Source organism: Oryctolagus cuniculus, chromosome 1 (genome assembly GCF_051225735.1).
Source record: "Oryctolagus cuniculus isolate XC-2025 breed Fujian yellow rabbit chromosome 1, ASM5122573v1, whole genome shotgun sequence".
Lineage (NCBI taxonomy): Eukaryota > Metazoa > Chordata > Mammalia > Lagomorpha > Leporidae > Oryctolagus > Oryctolagus cuniculus.
The window spans coordinates 14,892,291-14,915,155 of record NC_142867.1 but is presented as its reverse complement, the minus strand read 5'-3'; the positions used below and the strand labels follow the sequence as shown (position 1 = coordinate 14,915,155).

The 22,865-nt window shown below is 49.4% G+C and overlaps 1 protein-coding gene across 1 annotated transcript; it reads left to right on the top strand.

Moving 5' to 3' along the window:
* The first annotated feature begins 9,540 nt into the window (after positions 1-9,540).
* LRRC55 (leucine rich repeat containing 55) lies at positions 9,541-19,376 on the top strand. The gene is made up of 3 exons (XM_008271286.5): positions 9,541-9,851; positions 10,717-12,213; positions 16,886-19,376. The coding sequence occupies exons 2-3, from the start codon at positions 11,499-11,501 to the stop codon at positions 17,119-17,121; spliced, it is 951 nt and encodes a 316-aa protein (XP_008269508.3). The 5' UTR covers positions 9,541-9,851; positions 10,717-11,498; the 3' UTR covers positions 17,122-19,376.
* The last annotated feature ends 3,489 nt before the right edge of the window (positions 19,377-22,865 follow it).

Below are 22,865 nucleotides of genomic sequence, written 5' to 3'. Positions count from 1 at the left end.
TAATCTACACAATTGTGATTTTAAAAAAATAGAAGAAGGGGCAGGCATTTGGTGCATCAGTTAAGACACTGCTTGGGATGCCCCCATCCCATTTCAGAGCACCTGCGTTTGAATTCCAGGTCCTCTCCCAACTCTAACCTCGTGGATTTAATGGGTCCCCTGGGAAGCAGCAGGTGATCTTCAAGTAGTTGAGTCCCTCCCATCCACGTAGATCGAGTTCCTGGCTCTTTGGCATTTCGGAGAGTGTGCCAGTGAAGGCTTGCTCTCTCTCTGTCTCACACTCTCTAATCTAATCTAATTAAAATAAATAATTTTAAAAATCTAAAAATGAAGGAGAAACACCTCCCTTTGTAGGGCTGCCCTAAGAGCCCAATAAAATAGTCCATGCACAGCATTTAACCTCATGACCTGGCACAAAGGAAGTGCTCAGTGAATGTTACCTCTGCACTGACGTGCCTGGGGCAGACAGCCAGACAGTGACAGAGCTCCAGCTGCCTCTGACAGCCTGTGGCTCCAGCCCAGCAGTGCCTGGGCAAGAATGATAATGGTGAGGAAAAGAAGAAATCAGCAATGATGGCCTCCCAGACACGGGCAGGCATAAATCTCTGTGGATACAGCAGTTCGGCTCTGTCTGATCCAAGAGAAGGATGCTGCACTTAGACCCATGTGGACGGGTGAGAGAGAGCAAAGGTGTAGGTCACAGTGGTGGCCAAGACCTCAATGCACTTCCAGGGTATTTCCAGACAAAGCTTCGATTTCCAGACCATTGACGATCATCCTACAAAGAGGCCAGACTTCCGAGTGCCTGGAAAGAGAATCTAGCTCTTCCCAGTTCCTGCCTCTCATCTCTCCTTCCTTGGCCACTGCAACTCTCATTTTCCAGAACATTCCAGGGCAGGAGCTGGGCTCCCTCCCACCATCCTTTCCCGAGAATTCGAAGGATACCTAGGAGAAGGTGTCTGCCCTGAAGGAGCAGGTCAGAGATGGTGACTGGTGATGGCAAGCGCTCAGTGGTCTGGCCATGGAGTCAGGGGCCTGGCAGGCACATCTGGATACCATCAGACTCTCCAGTGGAAGAGACCTGGGAGGATCCCAGCCTCTGCAGATGCCCACCAAGGAAAGGACATGTAGGGAGACAAACAGAAATGAGCAATGCTCTTCAAGGCCCATGAACTCATGCAAAACGCCACCCTACAGGCCCAGAGAAAGCACGTAGAGCAAACATGCTCAGCTGTGTGGCTTCCTCCACCACCCCCTGTGAGGACAGCCCTGCCTCTGTAACATTTTTATGTATTTTAGTGGCCAAATTGTGTATATTGACAGTGTACAACATAGTGTTTTTGATATATTATGCATTTCCAATCATTAAATCCAACTTCCTCATTTGCCCATCACTTCCTTTTTGTGGTGAACACCTTGAAGATCCACTCTAAGTATACATTATTGTTTTTTTTTTTTTTTTGACAGGTGACAGGCAGAGTGGATAGTGTGAGAGAGAGAGACAGAGAGAAAGATCTTCCTTTTGCCATTGGTTCACCCTCCAATGGCTGCCGCGACCAGCGCACCGCGCTGATCCGATGGCAGAAGCCAGGAGCCAGGTGCTTTTCCTGGTCTCCCATGTGGGTGCAGGGCCCAAGCACTTGGGCCATCCTCCACTGCACTCCCCGGCCATAGCAGAGAGCTGGCCTGGAAGAGGGGCAACCAGGACAGAATCCGGCGCCCCAACCGGGATTAGAACCCGGTGTGCCGGCGCCACAAGGCAGAGGATTAGCCTATTGAGCCGCGGCGCCAGCCAGTATACATTATTGTTAAGTAGTCACCGCCCTGTGCAATAGACCTCCAGCACTTCCTCTCTAACCTAATTGAAACCTTGTACCCTTTGACCAACATCCCGTGTACCATCACATCCAGCCCCGGTGGCCCCGTGCACATCCCACTCTGCTTCGATGAGTTTGACGTCCTCACCCACCACAAATACCTGAGACCGTGTGGCATTTGCCTTTATGTGCCTGACTCACTTCACTTGGCACAATGTCCTCCAGGTTCATCTGTGCCGTTACAGCAGACAGCATTCCCCCTCTTTTGGAAGCTTGAGTGGGATTTGCCATGGTGTGGATGCTGTGTGTGCCCCACAAAGGTCCAGGGCAGGAGCTGGGCTCCCTCCCACCATCCTTTCCCCAGAATTCGAAGGATACCTAGGAGAAGGTGTCTGCCCTGAAGGAGCAGGTCAGAGATGGTGTGGTCCCTAGGGTGGTGGTACTAAGAGCTGGTACAGAGACTTTACTAGGAGGGGCCTCATGGAGGGCCTTGGGTCAATGAGGATTAGGGTAGCTCTGGTACAATCGCTTGTTAGTCCTGGTGAGACAGTGGTTGTGAAAGTCTGAGCCTGGCTCCATCCAGGACCCCAACTTCTGGTGTCAAGATGTGATCCCCTCCCCCTTGTGTCTTCCATCATCCACCGTGGGCTCCTTGCTAAACCTGAGCCACACTATTTCGATTTTCAGCCTCCAAAACTGTGAGCAACATTAACCTCTCTTTAAACATAGGCTGTCTTCATTACTTCTTTATAGCAATGAAAAACTCACTCTTATAGCACAGACTTCAATGGAGTTCTGGGCTCCTGGCTTCAGTCTGACCCAGCCCTGGCTTTTACATGCATTTAAGAAGTAAACCAGTGAAGAGATTCTTTCTCTCCCTCTCTCTCTCTCTCTCTCTCTCTCTGTTTGTGTGTGTGTGTGTGTGTGTGTGTGTGTGTGCCTTTCAAATAATTTTTAAAACTTTAAAAAGGAGTCAGAAACAGAAAGCATCCAGTTCACTTTCACACAAAGATACCAATAATACTAACAGTAATGGCCAATTCATTGAGCTTTTATACAGGACAGAGAACTCTGCCAGGTTCCACACACACTGCCTCTTCCAAACCCCTCCCAGTGAGGTACATGCTAAGATCATGCCCATTTTAGAGACAGGGAAATTGAGCACAGTGAGGTTGCATCAGTAGCCTAAGGGCACACAGCTGGTGTGTAAGTGGTGCAGCAAGCAGGAGTTAATAGCTGCTCTGCTTTATTCGGTACCACGCTTCTCCCTGCCTTCCAGGCAACAATGTTCCTCATCAGAATGCCACAATTAATAGTGTTCTCCTTGGTGTTGCTTTTATATTAATAACATGTTTGCTTAGCACCCTCTGTTGCTGAATGCTGTGGGTTCATACCATTTCCATCATTTTCATTATCTCAAATATTGTACACTGAATATTTTTAATGAATCTAATCTCATACTAATTGCCAGGTCCAAAGGACAAACAATTCTGTGAGTGGGCTTGGGCCGATTCCCAGTGCCTCCATGCCATGTGCTTGCAGCCGGTGCCCCCATACCCAGCACATTGAGTTTACAGATGGATTTATTCTAACTAGGCTGACATATATCACAAAATGGTTTTTATGTTCACGTATCTGGGTCAGAAGTCCTGGCACAGCAGAGACAAGCTTGCTACTCAGGGCATCACAAACCTTTAATTTCAATGCTAGCCTATTGCATTCTCATCTGGAGCTGGAGTTTGGTTTTTTTCCAAACTCTTCAAGCTGCTGGTGGAATCCATGCCCTTGGGGTTGTAGGATTGGGGTTCTGTTTTCTTGCTATTGTTCAGAACCAATCTTAGCCATTCTCAAGTCCTTTCCACACACCCCTCTATTCTCAGAGTTAAGGACAGAGAATATCCCTTGAGTCAAATACCCTTTCAGGAAGGGCCAGGTCCTTTTAAGGGCTCACCTGATTAGGTAAGGCCCACCCGAATAATCTTCTTTTTGATTAGCATGAAGTCAACTGATTGGTGGCCTAATCACGGCACCACTGTCCCATCGTATTCACAGATTCTATCAAATGCAACCAGGAGGTGGTATTCGTAACAGCTGCACCAGCTTCCTATTGTTGCTGTAACAACCGCAAACATAGTGATTTTAAGAAGCGTGAATGTATCATTTCACAGTTCTGGAGGTCAGAGCCTTCCAGCAGGTCACCAGGGATGCACTCCCTCTGGAAGGTCTGGGAGAGTCTGTTTCCTTTGGTTTTTCCAGGTTCCAGAGGCCGCCTGCCTCCCTTGACTCATGGCCCTTTCCTCCATCTTCCAAATCAGCAGAGTAACATCTTCAGCCTCTGCTTCCGTCTTTACCTCTTCCTCTCTGACCTGCCCACCTCTGTCTTTCCTTTTTTAGGATCCTTCTGATTACAGTGGGCCCGCTTGGATAACACAGGACAGTCTGCCCATCTTAACCACATCTGTATTCTCGGGTTTCGACGTTTAGAATGTGTTCCTCTTTGGGGCTGATTATTCTCTTGACTCCAAAAGCACCTTAGACTCTCACCTACCACAATGCATCTTTTCTGTATTTGCATCAGAACAATGTGTGTATTGTACAAGCATCATTTTGTATGAGTTATATTTGTAGCATTTTTTACTGTATTTTGCGTGTATTACTTCAAATCACTTATGCCTAAAATCTCTCTCTCTCTCTCTCTCTGGTTTTGTTTTATCAATTTCTGTTCAGCAAAGTCTTGTTGTCCTTTAATGTCATTTATTTGACAAGAGCCATCTTGTCACTAATGACATTGTCCATTTTCTCAATACACAGAAAGATATCTTCTCTCTCCACAGCTGGAGTAAATGTGCCATTCTATTCTCTTTCTGATTTGTGTCTTATTGTTGTTTCTTTCTTTCTTTGAATCATTTGAAATGTTTACAATGAAGAAAAATGCAGTATGGCACTATTGACTCCATAATGTTTCTTACTCTGAGGTTATTTTCAATGTTGCTTTACTTCCCAGTTTTCATATCATACGTTCCAAAAGTGAAAACCGCTTCCTGAAAGTATAGTCTATCCCATCATCATTTTTCAAAGCCCAAGTGTCAAAAAATGTCACTGAGTGGTTTTCAGTTATTATTCTCTTATTTATTTGAGTTACAGAGACAGAGCTAGAGAGAGCTCCCTACTTCCCAAAGGCCTGCAAGACTGGGCCCAGCCAAAGCTAAAGCTCAATTCAGGTTTCCCAGATAATTGGCAAGGACCCAATTACTTGAGTCATTACCTGCTGCTTCCTAGGGTCTACATTAGCAGGAAGCTGGATTCAGGGTGTGGAGCCTGGAATCAAACCTGGGTACAGCAGTGTAGAACAAAGGCACCTTAACCATTAGGCTAGATGTCCGCTCCCATGATATAGTTTTCAATCTTTTAGTTAGGGGAAAAACACCATCATTACTTTCAGGCAACTCCTAGCAGCAGCAGCAGCATCTTTTAAACATGATTTGTACATTCTTTTCCCAGATGGCTTTCACTACCAATTCACCAGATTCTGCTAAATACTTCATTCAGTTATTAAAACATAGAGGGTCATTATTCCTATTTTTAAACTTGCCCAGCAATGAGAGAGATTAGCTCTCCATTTCTTCCTCTATCTTCACTCTACTAAGGTTTCATTATTTTCCCTGAATACATTTCTTACGTGGTAGATTAAATTAAATCTGAGTATTTAAAGTGCTCTGTCCTCATTACAGCCAATTTGCCTTGCTTTCAGGAAACCATAATAATGAACATGATTTTCAACCCATTTCATTTTCTCCAACTCTTTGATTGATTTCTTTGTATTTTCCCAGGAGAGTAAATCCTTGACATTCACGGATGGAACAGTCACAGTTTTAATAACTTGCAAGAGACCCCAAAAGGCCATGACACATAATAATAGATCATTTTGCTGGGGTTCAAAATTGTATCCACTGCAAGGCTGCTGTACAGAAGAAAGTTACATTGCAGAGGGGAGCAGCCAGCCACCCAGCATGGTGTCTCAATGTGGATTTATTTTAATTTATGGACATAATAACTCCCTTAAAATGATACAATTTTCATTTTTTGTGTAAAAATATGATTTCTATAGAAACCAATTGCAAGTGTTAGAGTGAAGACATTTATTGTGGTGTTTTTTTGGAGTAGATCCAGATTTTTATTTTATTTAAGGAATATAAACTTCATGCATTTCTTATATATACATTTAGAAACACAGTGGTTCTTCCTACTCTACCTCCCTCCTGCCTGTACGCCCACCCTTCTTTGTCCTCCCTCTCATATTCCTATTCTTAATTTTTTTACAAAGATCTATTTTCACTTAACTTTATACTCATAAGATTAACCCTACACTGAGTAAAGAGTTCAACAAATAGTATGAAGGAAAAAAAACATAGTTCCTCAACAGTGGAAACAAGAGCTGTTCAAAATCGTCACGTCTCAAAGTGTCAATTTCACTTCTATGTATTACCTTTTAGGTATTCTATTAGTTATCACAGATCAGAGAGAACATCTGGTATTTGTCTTTTTTGGAACTGGCTTATTTCACTAAGTAAAATGATTTCTGGTTGCATCCATTTTGTTGCTAATGACAGGATTTATTTTTTTTTTACTGCTGTGCCGTATTCTATAGTGTGTAAATACCATAATTTCCTTATCCAGTCTTCAGTTGATGGACGTTTGGGTTGATTCCACAGCTTGGCTGTTGTGAATTGAGCTGCAACAAACATGGGGGTACAAATCCAGAATGAAGACATTTAAGCAAAGGATAGAAGTTCAGTATTTCCCAATCCAGGCTCCAGTGAAAACTAACAGTTCTGACAAAAGAAAGAAGGAAGCAGAGAGAAGAGGAAGGAGAGGGAGAGAAAGCACAGATGTACAGGAAGGGGAACAAAAGATAAAAGAATATAAAGATGCAAAATAAGTTACAGGAAATGCTGGATGCTGTATACCCTTATCCACCCCAGTGTTCACACTGCAGACTCACCACGACCACGTGTACTTAAAGCCTCTGAGGAGTCTTCCAATAAATAAGTAAATAAATGTGTGTGTTCCCTTTTGTTTAAGTCATTGTTTCTCATGCTTACTTGAGAAGAAATGTTTTCTCGTGGCAAAGAGCGCACCTTGATGTTTATAGGGTCCCACAGTATTTCGTGCAATGATTTAAGGTAAAAATCACTTAAGGTAGCTCTGTCCCATTGAGTCGCACTTTGACAGAAGATGTTCTGTGCAGTGATAATATTCCTACATTGTGACTTCCTGAAGGTTTTGCCTCTTACCTTGCGTAAGAATCCGTTCAAACCACCTGCAACTGTCACATTTTTCCTTCCTTTGCTTCCTATTTTTGTGCAGTTCATTTATTGTCCTTTCTGGACACCTAATTCAGCAATTTTATATTCTCCTGTTTATTTGTTCGCTTAGAAAGCTCACCTGTACTGCTCACCATGTACTGTTCTGAGAATTTCTTTAATGACAATTCATGTACCAAAAATGACCCCACCAGTTACATGCTGTTACTATAATCTACACTTAAAGGTTAGAAAAACAAAGTTTTCACCTGGTAGTAAGGTATTCTCACCTAGATCCTACTTAAATAATTCTCACTAGTGTTTTTATTTACTACTATTATTGATTATAATTGTAAATATAAGCTTCATATCATGCAAATGAAGAAAACTGTCATTCTCTTTTTTTGAGAGTGCTTTTAGTCTACATTAGATACTGAATCAGGCTGAACACACTTCTTAGCCTTCTTTGAGTCCATTCAGGCTTTCCATCATTCTCTAGTTCATGCTAATAAAGCATGATGCTTGGGACTGGTGCTGTGTCATAGCAGGTTAAGCCATCATCCCATATGGGTGCTGGTTCAAGTTCCAGATGCTCCACTTCCAATCCAGCTCCCTGCTAATGCACCTGAAAAAGCAACAGAAGATGGCCCAAGTGTTTAGTCCCCTGCACCACTCAGATGAAACTTCTACCTGCTAGCTTTGGCCTGTCACAGCCCTGACCGTTGTAGCCATCTGGGGAGTGAACCAGCAGATGGAAGATCTCTGCCCTCTGCCTCTCCCTCTCTCTCTCTCTCTCTAATTCTGCCTTTCAAATAAATATTTTTTAAAAAAGAAAGAAAGAAACGAAGAAAGAAAAGCCAAGGGTCCTTAGTTAGAATGAATTACATGTTTCGATGCACTGTTGTATTTTCTGGGTTAAGATTGCAATTTTATTTCTAAGCTCATCAATGAGATTGAACAACCATTCCCTTCTTTAATTGAGGAAAGGAGTGAAAAGCACATTGACACCAGTTAATTCAGCATAGAAATGTTGATGAAGTTACATGTTGCATGATCGCCTCCAGTCAGCACAGGTGAGAGTGCATAGGGACAGCCACTGTTCTGTAACCACACAGGGAGCAATCTTGAGAACTTTGCAAATGCCAGAATCTGTTGTCTTCCATTCCTCCGCTTTGCTTTCCCCAAACACCCAAGATATCATTTCAATGCAAGAGGCCCAAGGACAACTGAATGAAAGCACAGGGCCAACATGAACCTCTTGAGGGCATAGTCCTTTCCAGAGGCCATGAAACCCCACCTTCTAGCCAAGTACCCAGCACACCAAGAGTGCTTAAAACTACGTAATCAAAGAAATAAGCCAGCTCTTTAGCCAAATCAGTCAGTTTTTAAAATTCACGACAGCTGGACACGTGTCCATTGAATCTGCAAGAAGACAGAGGTTGCAAAAATTTCACCCTCATCTTAGTCATTCTGGAGGCGGGTATGGAACAAGAAGCTTGGAGAGACAGGGACAGGACAACAGCAGGGTCCCAGGGATCTGGAGAAAGAATGGATCCCAAACTTCCACCCCTCCAGAGTCAGCTCCAAGTGTCTATAGAGCCCCCTGCACACCACCTGGACCAGCAGTCATCTTTTGTCTTTCAAAGGCTTTCAGATCCTGTGCCAAGGGGAAATGGGTCTACTCCACCCAAGCCTCCTAGCCTCAGAGAGCTCATGGGGCCAGGACACAGGGGCAGTCAAGGAAGTGAGACAAAGTCTCACCTCCAGTGCTATCCCCCACCCCACCCCAGCCCTGAGCCACTCACCTGCCACCTGGAGACTGAAATATCTTCAGACCCAGGGAAATAAACAGGAGGTAGGACTCCAAGGATCTATCCCACCCTGCAAGCCAACCAATCACATGGACTCCTCTTCTTTCCACCCTTAATCAAGTGTTCAGTGTCCCCACCCCATCCATGAAGCTCTTTTCTCCCTTCCAAGCCCCCTGTGTCTTCCCTTCTGGTCTGATGCCCCTAGGCTCTCTGTTCTCCATCCAGACCCCCACCTTGCCCCACGCCAGCCTCTCCCACTGGACGCCTTTGTTCTCTGCTCTACCTGCTCCTCTCTCTGGTCTCTGTCTGTGCCTGACTGCCCTCCTCTCCCCTTCTTCCCCTAGCCCTGCCACTAGGATCCTGTGGGTGGCTGTGAATTCTGCTGAGTGCTTCCTTCTCTCTCATCTTGGTGGGGTCCAAAGCCAGTTCTCCTGTTGCTCAGAGCTGTGGAGGCAGTTGCTAAGAGACAGTGAAACGTCAGTACCTGGCCCTCGAGGAAAAAAAGGGGAGTGATAAAGGGAGTGTGGAGGGGGAATGATGGAGGGAGGGGGAAGAGGGAGGGAGCAGAGAGGGAGGGGAAGACCTGGCTCAGGCGGAAGCCGAGTACCCAGGCAGCCTCAGCACAACCTGAGTTTCAGAAAGAAGCATTCAGATTCTGTGAACTTTCTTCTAAACATCCTCTCTCACATTCCCCTGTTGGGTCAAAGCAGGGCGACGGGGACCACAGGATAGGAAACCACAGAAGATGCTGCCCAGGGATCCCGGAGACATGGAGGAGGAGAGGCCGGGGGAGGGGAAGAGCCGGGAGAGCAATCTGTTCTGAAGCCAGCCAGCGAGCCGGCGAGCGAGTGAGCGGGGATTCCAGGATGAGGGAGGAGACCGCGTCTGCCGCAGATTGATGGCTGTGTCCTTGCAACGGAGTGAGTAGGCTCACGAGGGCCTGTGGGTGTGCACGGGGAGACCTTGGGGCTCAGAGAAAAGAGGCTGCTTAAAGGGGATCTGGGGTGATTTCCCAGTGGGTGGGATGGAGGCTGGAGACAGTGAAGGAAAGAAGCAGTGCTGGATCTGAGGGGGATGAGGGTAGGACAAGGGAACACAGAAGGTGGGCAGGGGAGAGGTGAGGGGCCACTGAGGGCTGGGGTGCCGACTGCGTGGTTGCTCTCCGCCCCTCTGCCCAACCAAGTGTGGATGTGGACTCCGGCAGGGCAGTGAGGGGCGGCAGGAGTGGGGAGTGTTTGTGGAAAAGGATGCTGGGATGAGGGCTGTGTGCTGAGGCTGAAAGACGGTGGGGGCAGACCAGGGAGGGGGTTCTGCTGGAGTGTGTGTGCAGAGGAAGTCGGCGAGGTGCAGGGGTGGGGAGGCAGGACCCTGGGGCAGGGGAGGGTATGGGGGAGTCATAGAAGAATGTTGTGTGCGAGAGAGAGAGAGACAGGCAGAGAGGGTTTCACAGGGATGTACAATCGGCCAGAATGTGGATACGCGTTCTCGCTAGGGTGGGGTGTCGGGTGCTGATGAGGGTGAGGCTCTGAGGAGAAACAGACGCCTCCAGCCCAGGGCACAAACAAAAGAGGAAACCAGCTGCAGGTTGGGACAGGGAGGTCAGTGGAGGCAACCATGGAGGAGGGGGCCGGAGCGCCCCATAGCCCACCCCTGGGAGACAGAACACAGAGAACTTTGTGTTGGGGGGAAGAGAAGGAAGTGGAGAGGGTGGGGCTGCAACGCAGGTGAGCGGCAGGGGTGCCGAGGACACTGGTTTTCTCTGCTGAGTGCTTTCCTTGTTGACAGAGTGAAATCTGCCTCCACCTGCTGCCAGCGGTGCTGTTCTGAGGGAGCCACTGGTTGGAGAAGCAGCCCCAGCCCTCCTGGCTGACTCCCAGCCTGTACCTCCAGGACTCATGGCTCTTTCCCGCCTCAGCTGTGGCCCAGGCAGTGGGTGTCGCTTGGGGTCCTCCCCTCCCTGGGGATTCCAGAAGCCACAGAATCCAAAGAGTCTCAGGCTTCCAGGAGGCCCGTGGAGAACGACACTCCCCTGAGCTTCCTTTCCAAATCGCTCACCCTGGGGCCCCTTGAACTCAAGCCCACGAGGTCACCAGGAGACATGGCCTCTGAGACTGTGAGTGCTGCAGCCCCAAGCACCGCCCTGCTTCCTAGTCGCTACCAGGCAAGGCTTGAGTTTTCTTAGAAGAGGCACCTTTCATCTTCCTCACTGCTCCCCTCCCACCTCTCAGACACAGAGCCGAGAGGAAGCACCCGGCAGGCATGGGCCAGAGGCACACAGAAGATCAACAGGGACCCTTCCAACACCTGCTGGCAGCTGGGCCAGCACCTTCCTGGCCCCCTTCCTTCCCCAAGTGCTGAACATCTTTTCTGCCCCTGGGGGGCCTCGGTGGGGTTGCCTGCCCTCCCTGGGCTCCAAAAGGCCACTTCCTACCCATTTCAGGAAGCTCTTTGGCCCCTAGAGGCTTCCAGGAGAGGCTTGAGCCATGACCCCACGTGCTCAGAAGCCCCACCTTTGTGGCTCGGGCCCCTGATGTAGCTGCCTTCCTGTGCCACTGACTCTCGGTTCCATGGACACAACCTCCATGAGCTCCCTTCAGTACTGCTGTTGGCAGCTGCCTGAGACGGGTGACACCTGGACCCAGCTGCCGTGGCCTGGGCCCGCTCACCCAGCCATGCTGCTCATCTCCCTCCTCCTAGCAGCTGGCCTGATGCACTCGGATGCCGGCACCAGCTGCCCAGTCCTTTGCACGTGTCGTAATCAGGTGGTGGATTGCAGCAGCCAGCGGCTCTTCTCCGTGCCCCCGGACCTGCCGATGGACACCCGCAACCTCAGCCTGGCCCACAACCGCATCGCGGCCGTGCCCCCCGGCTACCTCACGTGCTACATGGAGCTCCGAGTGCTGGATTTGCGCAACAACTCCTTGATGGAGCTGCCCCCGGGCCTCTTCCTCCACGCCAAGCGTTTGGCACACCTGGATCTCAGCTACAACAACCTCAGCCATGTGCCAGCTGACATGTTCCAGGAGGCCCATGCACTCGTGCACATCGACCTGAGCCACAACCCGTGGCTGCGGAGGGTGCACCCCCAGGCCTTCCAGGGCCTCCTGCAGCTCCGAGACCTGGACCTCAGCTATGGGGGACTGGCATTCCTCAGCCTCGAGGCCCTGGAGGGCCTGCCCGGGCTGGTGACCCTGCAGATAGGAGGCAACCCCTGGGTGTGTGGCTGCACCATGGAGCCCCTGCTGAAGTGGCTGCGGAACCGGATCCAGCGCTGCACAGCGGGTAAGGGAGAGGGCAGGTCTGGGTGGCCAGAGAGGAGGGCTCGCTCCCCAGTAACAAAGTCTCCAAAGAAGAAGAGGGGGGTCCTAGAGCTCTGGAGCACCTACTGTATACCCTGATCTGTGCTTGCCTCCCATACACCAGCTCTTCCTGTTAACAAGGATTTGCTGAGTCCCGGCAATGCAGGCTGGGCGCTGGGACCCCACTCGTTAATGAAACAGACATGCCCTTCCCTGGGGCACTTACCACCTAAGGAGGCAGGCAGCCAGTGGAGAAGTGAGAATGGGTAATCGTGGGTCATGTTGGCCTAGCTTTTCACCATGAGAACTTGGCATGCATTACTCATTGGATCCTCTTTGTTATGAACCCATTTTACAGGTAAAGAAACTGAGATTTAGCACGATGAAAAGACTTGCTCAGAGCCACTCATTCACAGAGTAGCAGGGCGGTAGATAAGCTCCAGAATTATTTGACTTCTAAGCCCTATTCTTCTCTACCGGGCTGCTTTTTAAGCATCTGAAGTGCAGGGAAAATTCTCGGAGAAATAGGAATGACTAACACTGCGTTCTAATACTTCCTATCTTCCAGACCCTAATCTAAGCATGTTGCATGCTTTAGCCCATCCTATCCTCACAAGAACCCTAATGAGGTCCCCACTCCACAAAGGAGGCAACCAAAACAGGAAGGCTCAGTAGCTTGCCCAGCGTCACACAGCTACTAAGTCAGAATTCGAACTTGGGGGTGGGGGAGGTGGATCCTGAAGTCAGGTTCTGGGCCAAGAGGAGAATCAGGGCTTGCCTGAAATCCGGGCTGGCCAGAGGGCCCGGGCAGAGTCTTGAGGCTTGGGAAAAGAGCGGGGAGCTGACAGAGGAGCTGGGATATGGCTGCTGCACCAGCTGACTCCAATGCATTGGGCCTGATGGTGACGAAGTCGCACGGTCTGAAGGGCTCGGCCTTACGTGGCAGTGTCAAGTCTGACCCAGAGGCAGGCAAAGCTCAGCCCCAGACAGCAGCCCCCTCTCTGTGATGGCACGGAGCCTCCTTGGCACAAGCACCCAGCAGGAAAGCAAAAACAGGAGTAGCTGGAGGTACTGTCCCAGGGGCTTCCCCAGAGGCTGGGCTCTGTGTGTTCAGAAAAAGTGACACCGGATGAGGTAGGAGGGGGAGGAGAGCTGAGTGGGGCGCCCAAGACCAAAATAGTCTGGGGGGGAGTGGGGGCTGTGGGTCACGATTCCAGTGTCTCCACAGAGCTGTGGGAGGAAGTACTCTGGCACCAAAATAGCTGGAGATGGAGATGGGGTGATAGTGGGGGGCGGGAGGGGGAGGCTGCCTGGAGCAATCGCCCACCGCTCAGCCTCTGCAGGCTGGTGTCTGCCTGTCTCTCCCGTGCACTAGACAGAAAGGGCCCCGCAGGCACGAAGCTGCCATCACAACTGGAGACTCCTCCTCTTCTGGGACCTCCGAGGTCCCCACTGCCCGGGAAGTGGGAGGGGGCTCCATGGTCCATGCAGCCTCGTCCTGAGACAGGGAGGGACCCAAGCTCCAGGGAGAGACGATGACTGTCCACAGGCCACAGTGACGAAGACAGCAGGCCAGAGCCTGAACCCCAGGTGCCTGCTCCTCCACAGGGCACCCCCTAAGAGGTCTCTTGGGAGGAGGAAACACAAAATCCTCCCAGTGTGGATAGGACTAGGTGACACACTTCCCTTAGGCCTGCTTCTGTTACTTTCTCTCTCTCTCTTTCTCCTGGAATTCTCATTAGAATCTGTATTTTCTGAGAGGGGACAGGGGGACTAAGAGGATCCTAAGGAAGTCGTTGGGATAAAAACCTGACTGAAGACTGGTTCCCTGACTCAGCAAAGAGCTTTGTGAGCCCCAGGCTGTCATCAGCATGCTGTGTGGTCCTGCCAGCTGTGTCCCAGTCTCCTCTGGCTAGCCCACGTGGGTTACTCCATAGCAGCCAGGTCTCCCTGTCTCGCCACTACTACCCCCAGACACTCAGAGACTTTGGGGTTCAGCGTCCTCTGGTTTTCAGAGGAGAGCCTCGAGCCCTGTGCAAGCCAACGTGCTGTGCACGTCTGGGTCCTGTGCACACTCAGGGCTTGCAGAAGTTTGCATCCTCCCCTCCAAGCCTGATATTCCATGTCCATGGATAACAATGCCCCTCCACTCACTTCTCAAAAGAATCAAACCACAACCATCATTTTATTCTCTGCCTGGAAAAACCACCAGATGAACACAGAGCATTTATAGATCACCTTGATTCTCTTAGAAAACTTAGGTTGTTTTATCCTCTGCTTTAGAGGCAGAGCAAGAGAGCCAGAAAGGCAAAAAAATAAAAAGTTGTCCAAGGTGAGAGCTTAGAATGTTTATCTACTGAACAGAGATGTGACTGGCCAGGCCTCATACTGCAGTGGCGTAACTGCCACTCTGACTTCCAAGGAGAATAAGATAAGACCGCTGACAACCCATGAGGCATTTATAAATGCCTGGAAGAATTGGGTGGGAGCTTCAATGCTGGAGAAAATAGCAGTCCGCCAGAGGAGCAGCCCTCGGCTACAGAATACAACCCCCCCCCCAGTGGCCTGTATACCGATAAAACCTCACATTTGCATAGTGCTTCATATACACCAGGACCGTACCACACCACTTTATACATTAACCCACTGAATCATCACCACAACCTTATGAGGTAGATGCTGTTATTATCCTTGCTTATTATCAAGAAACCAAGACATAGAAGGGTTAAAAAAAACTAATTTCCAATCATACAGCCAGGCGAGGATCGAGAGCTCATACTCTTTTATCTTTTTAAGGATTTTATTTATGCATTTACTTGAAAGGTAGAGTTGCGGACAGAGGGAGGGAGAGACAGAGAGAAAGGTCTGTCATCCGCTGGTTCACTCCCCAGATGGCCGCAACAGCCAGAGCTGGCTGATCCAAAGTCAGGAGCCAGGAGCTTCTTCCGGCTCCCCACACAGGTGCAGGGGCCCAAGGACTTGGACCATCTTCTACTGCTTTCCCAGGCCATAGCAGAGAGCTGGGTAGGAAGAGGAGCAACTGGGACAAAAACCAGCACCCATGTGGGATGCCAGCACGCACTGCAGGCAGAGGCTTAAACTACCACACCATAGGTGCCAACCCCAAGAGTCCATGCTCTTGACTCCAAACTGCACATCTGGAAAAGCCAAATGGGTCAGTAGAAAGATCCAGTGCTTTGCAGTCGGACGGGCGCCTGTCTTCGTAGAACAGACTCACTGAGCACTCCCTGTGCACAGGACACTGCCCTGATATGAAGGACACCAGGGGAGGACCGTCTATTCAAGGAGAAGACAGATGATAAACAGACAGACAGTGGTAAATTCCGCAGAGAAGACTAAAGCAGAGTAGGTACAACAGAGGCCTGGGGGAGATGAAATGGGAGTGCCAATTTGCTTCATGGCCCAAAGAAAGTGAAGGGCAGAGCTACACGGAGATCAAGGGGAGAGGCCCTGGCACCCCCCTCCTCCCTGCTCTGGAGGACTCGCCTTGGGTCAGGGAAGATGGGAAGGCATCCTCGGGGCCCCCAGCGAGGACTTCAACTTCCGGCTGTGTGAAGATGGGAAGCCAGCGGAGCGTTTCCAGCAGAGAGCAACCCTGCAGGACTTCCGGTCTAGAAGGGTCGCTCTGCTGAGGGTGCTCAGTGCTTAAACAGAGTAAGGACAGAAGCCCAGAATGCAGTTGGGAGGCTGCTGTAAGAGAAAGGGGTGCTGGGGCCAGCACTGTGGCGCAGTTGGTTAATCCTCTACCTGCAGTGCGAGCATCCCATATGGGCACTGGTTCAAGTCCCAGCTGCTCCTCTTCCGATTCAGCTCTCTGCTATGACCTGGGAAAGCAGTAGAAGATGGCCCAAGCACTTGGGCCCCTGCACCTGTGTGGGAGACCCAGAAGAAGCTCCTGGCTCCTGGCTTTGGATTAGCTCAACTCCAGCCATTGAGGCCATTTGGGGAGTGAACCAGCGGATGGAAGACCTTTGTCTCTCCCTCTCACTATCTGTAACTCTCTACCTTTCATATAAATAAATAAAAATATTTTTTTAAAAAAAGAGGGAGAGAGAGACAGGGGTGCCCCACAAGGTCCCCACTCTTCCACTGGCTATACAGCAATTTCCTAAACTCTCCAAGCAGTGACTTTCACATGGATAAAAACAGTGCTACAAAGATGTACCTGGAGGTTACATTCTAACCTGTTAGATAAACAGGTTATAGACAGTAGATAAACATTCTAACCTGTCAGAGTTACAGGGGAAGGGGTGAGGGGGTGAGAGAGAAAGAGAGATATCTTCCATCCACTAGTTCACTACACAAATGGCCAGGGCTGAGCCAGGCCAAAGCCAGGAGCCAGGATCTTCATCCAAGTCTCCCATGTGGGTGGTAGGGACCTAAACACTTGGGCCATCCTCTGCCGCTTTTCCCAGGCTATTAGCAGGGAGCTGGGTTGGAAGTGGTGCAGTCAGGATCTGAATCAGCACCCACTTAGCGGCTTTACATGTTGTGCCACAGAGCCTGCCCCAAGGAACATAAGTCTTAAAACACATCGAAGATACTCAGTGAATGTCTTTTTTCCTCCTTCTTGGGAGTTGTGGGGATTCTCTCTCACCCAAATGGCTCACTCTCCCTGGGTTCCTATGCTGCAGATTCTCAGCTGGCTGAGTGCCGGGGTCCCCCAGAAGTGGAGGGTGCTCCCCTCTTCTCACTCACCGAGGAGAGCTTCAAAGCCTGCCACCTGACCCTGACCTTGGATGATTACCTCTTCATCGCATTTGTGGGCTTCGTCGTCTCCATCGCGTCCGTGGCCACCAACTTCCTCTTGGGCATCACAGCCAACTGCTGCCACCGTTGGAGCAAAGCCAGTGAAGAGGAAGAGATCTGACATGAGCGCCTCTCATCCCTCCATGCTGCCGACTGCCACTGCTGCCGACCATTAGAGACCCCCGCCCTGGCTGCCCACTCTGGGTCCATGGGGCCCTGGCCACCTCATCATGGCTCAAGTAAGGTCAGGAAACTAACTTTGCGTAAGCATCTACTTTGGACGGTCACTGTGGTAGGAACTGGGTATTGTGAGATGAACGGATCCAATCCCAGCCCTCAAGTACTTCCTTCTAGTAGAGGAGAGAGAGCCCAAAACGATCCGTTTGATACAGCGTGTCAGTACACCAGACACAAAGTCCACGAGAATTCTGAGTGGTGTGATTTGTCAGATGACTCATCAAAAAAAAAAAAAAAAAAGTCCACTTTGTCACGTAGGCAAAGGAAGGTGAACAGAAGCAAATGACAGAGGGCAGAACATGCATAGTAGGGGGAGAACAGTGAATTATTCCTTGCGTCTTGGGTGTACAGAGGGGGCGTGGCACAGGACCAAAACATTCCCTCAGGCATGCAATCTGTCAGCCCTGAGCACCACCAGCCATTGCCTCCAGAGAGCAAGAATGCCTCCACGCCACGGCCGCCTCCTACGTGCAGCCACCAGGTGAGACCACCTCCCAGTGACTGCCTCTCCCTCCCCACCCATACTTCATCACCAACTGCAGCCTGCTGGTGAGGTTCCTGGCAGCAGCTGAGAATGGACATCTTCAGTGCCCATTCTCCTACCTTGGTCTCCTGTCTCTCGCCCAAGCCTTGACTTCAGAAAAGGGAGGCAGGAGGCCTAGCAACTGGGGCACAATAGTCCTGGCACTCTGGGACTCCAGTACCTGACTGCTCTTGCCATGGTGCTCACACAAGGATCTCATCAGGAAAGTACACCCATTTGGTGTCAGTGCCCAGGGCTAAGGGAGGACAACGCCACCACAGTCATGACCGCAGGAGGGTTTGCACTACCTTCCAAGCAACTCCCCTATTGAAGCAGAAAGGTGAGAGAGCTATTAATTACTGAGCACTTGCCAGTGTTAGGCACTGTGAAAAGCTCTCTCCACAGACAATTCCCTTTAACACACACCGCCACGTGTAGAGGCGAATGTTGTTGTTCCCAGATCACAGGTAAGAAAATCGAGATTCAGGAAGGTTAAAGTCGTGTGTCACTTAGTGAGCAAAAGGAAGGCTGAGCTCTTTCCACTGCCCCATCCAAGTGGGGAATACCATATTCCCTTCTCAAGTGATCCACATTCCAATCTGAGAAGTGCTGATGAGGTTCCTAATAAGGACCGGGCACTCCTCTGGGCACGTTTGTATCTATTGGCTTATTTATCTCAATTCTCAGGCAACCCAACCTGGTGGTTTTTGCTACTCCCACTTGACAGGCAAATTAAGTATAGAGAGCTGAGAAATTTACCCAAGGTTATCTGGATAAACCCTGGAAGGAAGGTGGTAGAAAACTCCATCCAGGGAAACTGTGCCTAATCAGTGGGTCAAGAACCAAGTCACTTGATGTGCAAAAGCACAATGCTCATCATGCTGTTGTCATCTTCGTGTTTTTCACCAGTTTTATCGGCTTCATCATTGCCTTCCCCATGTCTCTTCAGCACTGGATAGTTAATGAAGTGCGCGGCATTGGTGTCCTTGACTCTGTTCAACTGAACTCTGTGCAGGAAGCAAACCGAACATCAGTAATTCTATCTGGAATTCCCATCTGGAATTTTACAGATGAGAAAATAGAGTCTCAAGATTGCCTAAGTGGCAAAATTGGGCCTTTATTCCAACGTGATTCTTTTTCCAGTGCCTTCCCAGGTGCTTGGGTAAGAGAATGCTTGGCAGGGTTGGGAAGTTGGGCTGTGAATTCAGCATCCATGAATATGTGAGTAGATGAGTTAAATAAAGGGCAGTAAAACCCAGTTGCTGTGTAGACTGAGATAGGCTGAAGGTAGGACAAATTGCAGCCTCTGAAACACAGGGGCACCACAGGTAGCATTTGAATAGGAAGTAAATAAAGCATTAGAACTGGTGGTCATGCTGGCAGTCATGTAAAAAAAATATTAAATCTCTGGGAGGCAGAACAGGAAGCTACGTTAATCACTCCCACTCGAGCCCTGCTGTGTCATGTTGGCAAGAGAGACTAAAGGAGAGGGGAGATCTGTAGTGAGAACTTCTGCCAGGGAGAAGGAAACTTTAAAGTACAATCCAACATGCTGGCAAGACCAGTCAAAGTGAGAATTAAAACGGAGGGTGTCAAACTTGCCCTCAGCCCCAGCAGGCTCCCTTCATCCCATCCTCCGGCAGTCCTGAGACAGATGAAGAAGGATAACACATCATCTTCCACGAAGTCTTCCCCGCTCATCATCCCTCAGCTAGCCAACCAAATGAGCCCCCAGAAACTTTGCTAGGCCTGAGGGACTTGAACCTTGCAGCTCCTGACTCTCACTTCCAGTATCTGGGTGTTCCTGTGACACCTGAAGCAGATCTGCACCCCCTTTCTCTTCTTCGGCCATGGCCCAGGATGGCAAACTCAAGTTGCTTGATCTCTACCAGCAGGCAAGTTGACAGCCTAAAGTATCTGGAGAAGAACTATTAAGAATAATTGTACTGATAAAATAGTTAAGCTTCCCATAGAGGGGCACAATATTCACCTATAATAATCTCACAGGGGACTGTCTTTTGCTGAAATATAGTTAATATATATGTTTTTGTGTAGAACTAGAACCAGGCAAGGCACCAAATGCCACTTGATATCAGCGGTCCTATCTAGTTGGACAGCTTGATCTCCATGAATGGCAAAGTTTTCTGAGCAGGCTACAAGGCTTTTAAATATCAGTTGTTCCTTCAGCTGCTAAAAAGTCCCCAGTTAACAAAGCACAATGAGGAAAACACTCAATGTTCCTACTGCCAAGGGAGTCCCTGTTTCTCCCACCACTACCACTGTCCTGTTCAGGTGATCAGAAGCAACTTTTTTGGAGTAATCTAGCAATCTTGATTAGAATTGCTCCCATGTCCCTGATGACCCCAAAAGTCATGTTGACGTGCATTCCCATAAAGCGTCATTCAGCTTGTCCCCAACTGGTTAGCATGTATGTGATGGGAATCTCTGCACCTTTATGTTTGTTTGCCTGAGAGGTTCCATTCATGCTAGTTGTCTGATGACTTAGGGGAGATCTCTTTGGAAACTGGGTTCAGTTATCTGACGTCATCCACTCAGTCATCTGGCTGTAGCATTGTTTGATGCACTAAGATGGAATCCCACCAGGTTTGGGGTGGGGTAGGCTACTCAGAAAACATCAAAAGAGAGCATTCTATAGTGGAGACATCCTCACGAGAACCTGGTTCCCCCATGTTCCTCTATTATATTCTGGGCCTGGGACCCTTATCCTTATCCCAGACTCTTTCTTCATGCTGGGCCTGAGGATATCAGAGTTTACCTAGCCAACGTCTAGACCAAGAAAATCATTCTTTGTAAAAAGATCCCTGGCCGGCACCGTGGCTCACTAGGCTAATCCTCCTCCTTGCGGCACTGGCACCCCGGGTTCTAGTCCCAGTTGGGGCACCGGATTCTGTCCCGGTTGCCCCTCTTCCAGGCCAGCTCTCTGCTGTGGCCAGGGAGTGCAGTGGAGGATGGCCCAAGTACTTGGGCCCTGCACCCCATGGGAGACCAGGAGAAGTACCTGGCTCCTGCCATCGGATCAGCGTGGTGCACTGGTCGCAGCGCACCTGCCGGTGGCGGCCATTGGAGGGTGAACCAACGGCAAAGGAAGACCTTTCTCTCTGTCTCTCTCTCTCTCACTGTCCACTCTGCCTGTCAAAAAAAAAAATCCCACATCTGCACCACACCATTCTGGACCAGTTGCCTCTGGTCACTCTCAGAAAAACCCTCATTTTCTGCTCACCCCTTCCCACAAAGATTCCCAGGAAAGCCTTGCAGAAATCAGTCCCCAGAGTGGCTATAGAGTTTCATGGCTTCTTTCAAGGAACCAGATGCATGGAATTTGAATAACCTAAGACAGCTTTTTTCTCTTCAACTATAGAGGAAGACTTATAACCCCCGTTTTCCCTGTAGACATCCTCACTGGCATCCTTTCCAGCAGTAGAAGAAATAGAAGCAGATATCTCTGTTCACATTCCTCAAAAGGACATCTTCCCAAACCTGGAGAAATACGGTTGCTTTTCCCCACCCCAGAAGGAGGCAAGAAGGAAGTGAGGGCGGCGTGTTGCAAGGTCCCTTGTAAATCACCATCATGTTTGCCACCACACCAGGTGGAGAGTCGATCCACAGAGCTGCTTTTCTAAGTACTATCCTGCAGAGTGCTGATGTCTGGGGGTGGGAGGGGGAGGGAGGGGTGGGACTAAAGGGGGAGATGCCAATCTTTGTATGGAGATGATTTTATAATCATGCACTTTTATAACTGTGAAGAATTTTTCATAAATGTACATTAACAATAAAGAGTGTATAGTTTAACTAATTTTCTAAAGAGTTGTGAAGAGGAGGGAGAGGGAGGGAGGCAGAGAAAGGAAGAGGGAGAGAAAGGGACTAGGCAGAACCAAGAGAATGTGTGCCAAAATATGCACACAAAAGGTCTATGGGGAGGGAGTCGATGGGAATAACTAGGAGATGTGCCAGCTATGGAGGGGCTTGTGTGGGAGTAGAAGAAACATCACAGAAGCATATTTCTACCAGGCAGAAAAAATTACGCATGTGTCTGTATGCACATATCCCTGTGTGTAGGCATATTTTTGTGCTGGGAAATACACAAAGAAGAAAGCATATGTCTTGTACATGTTGGCGTTTGCAGCTTGGGTCATCCATAAAACATGCCAAGATAAGTGGGTATGCCTGCCAGTTAGCATCACTGAGGAGTGTGTACCAAGGAGATGGCCCACACCAGTAGCATGGGCAAAAAGATTCTCTGACATACAGGTAAGCCAGTCATCTAAACAGATGATGTGTGCAATGGTCAAGGCCTCACTGGAATAATTTCAGTCTCTGTTCTCATGAGTCAACAAAGAAGGAAAGTGATTCCAAACCTTGAACGTCTCACAAGTGTTGCCTACACACCACTGGAATGAGATGGTTAGGTGCCGTACCTTGGGTACAGGTTAGAAAAGGGAAGAATGTGTTCTTCCTTCAGTAAAATGGTATCCACTTTTATCCCAGCACTGTAAGTAGGAAGTGACTCTCAACAGGAAGTCAGTCCAACCAGGAAGTGGCACTAGACAGAGTGGTCCTTCTGCCGACAGGGATTTTAACTTCCCTGTATATTCTAGCCACTCCAGTTGCCACAGGGCACAGACAAATACTGCACTCACAGCGTAGAGCCACCAAAGGGAACACAGATACCGACTCACAACACTCAGGTAGACAGGGAAAATCCTCAATTGTAATTAGTGTTTTCTTTTTTTTTTTCTTTTCTTTTTTTCTTTTTTTTTTTATTTTTTTATTTGACAGGCAGAGTGGACAGTGAGAGAGAGAGACAGAGAGAAAGGTCTTCCTTTGCCGTTGGTTCACCCTCCAATGGCCTCCACGGCCGGCGCGCTGCGGCCGGCGCACCGTGCTGATCCGATGGCAGGAGCCAGGAGCCAGGTGCTTTTCCTGGTCTCCCATGGGGTGCAGGGCCCAAGCACTTGGGCCATCCTCCACTGCACTCCCTGGCCGCAGCAGAGAGCTGGCCTGGAAGAGGGGCAACCGGGACAGAATCCGGCGCCCCGACCGGGACTAGAACCCGGTGTGCCGGCGCCGCTAGGCGGAGGATTAGC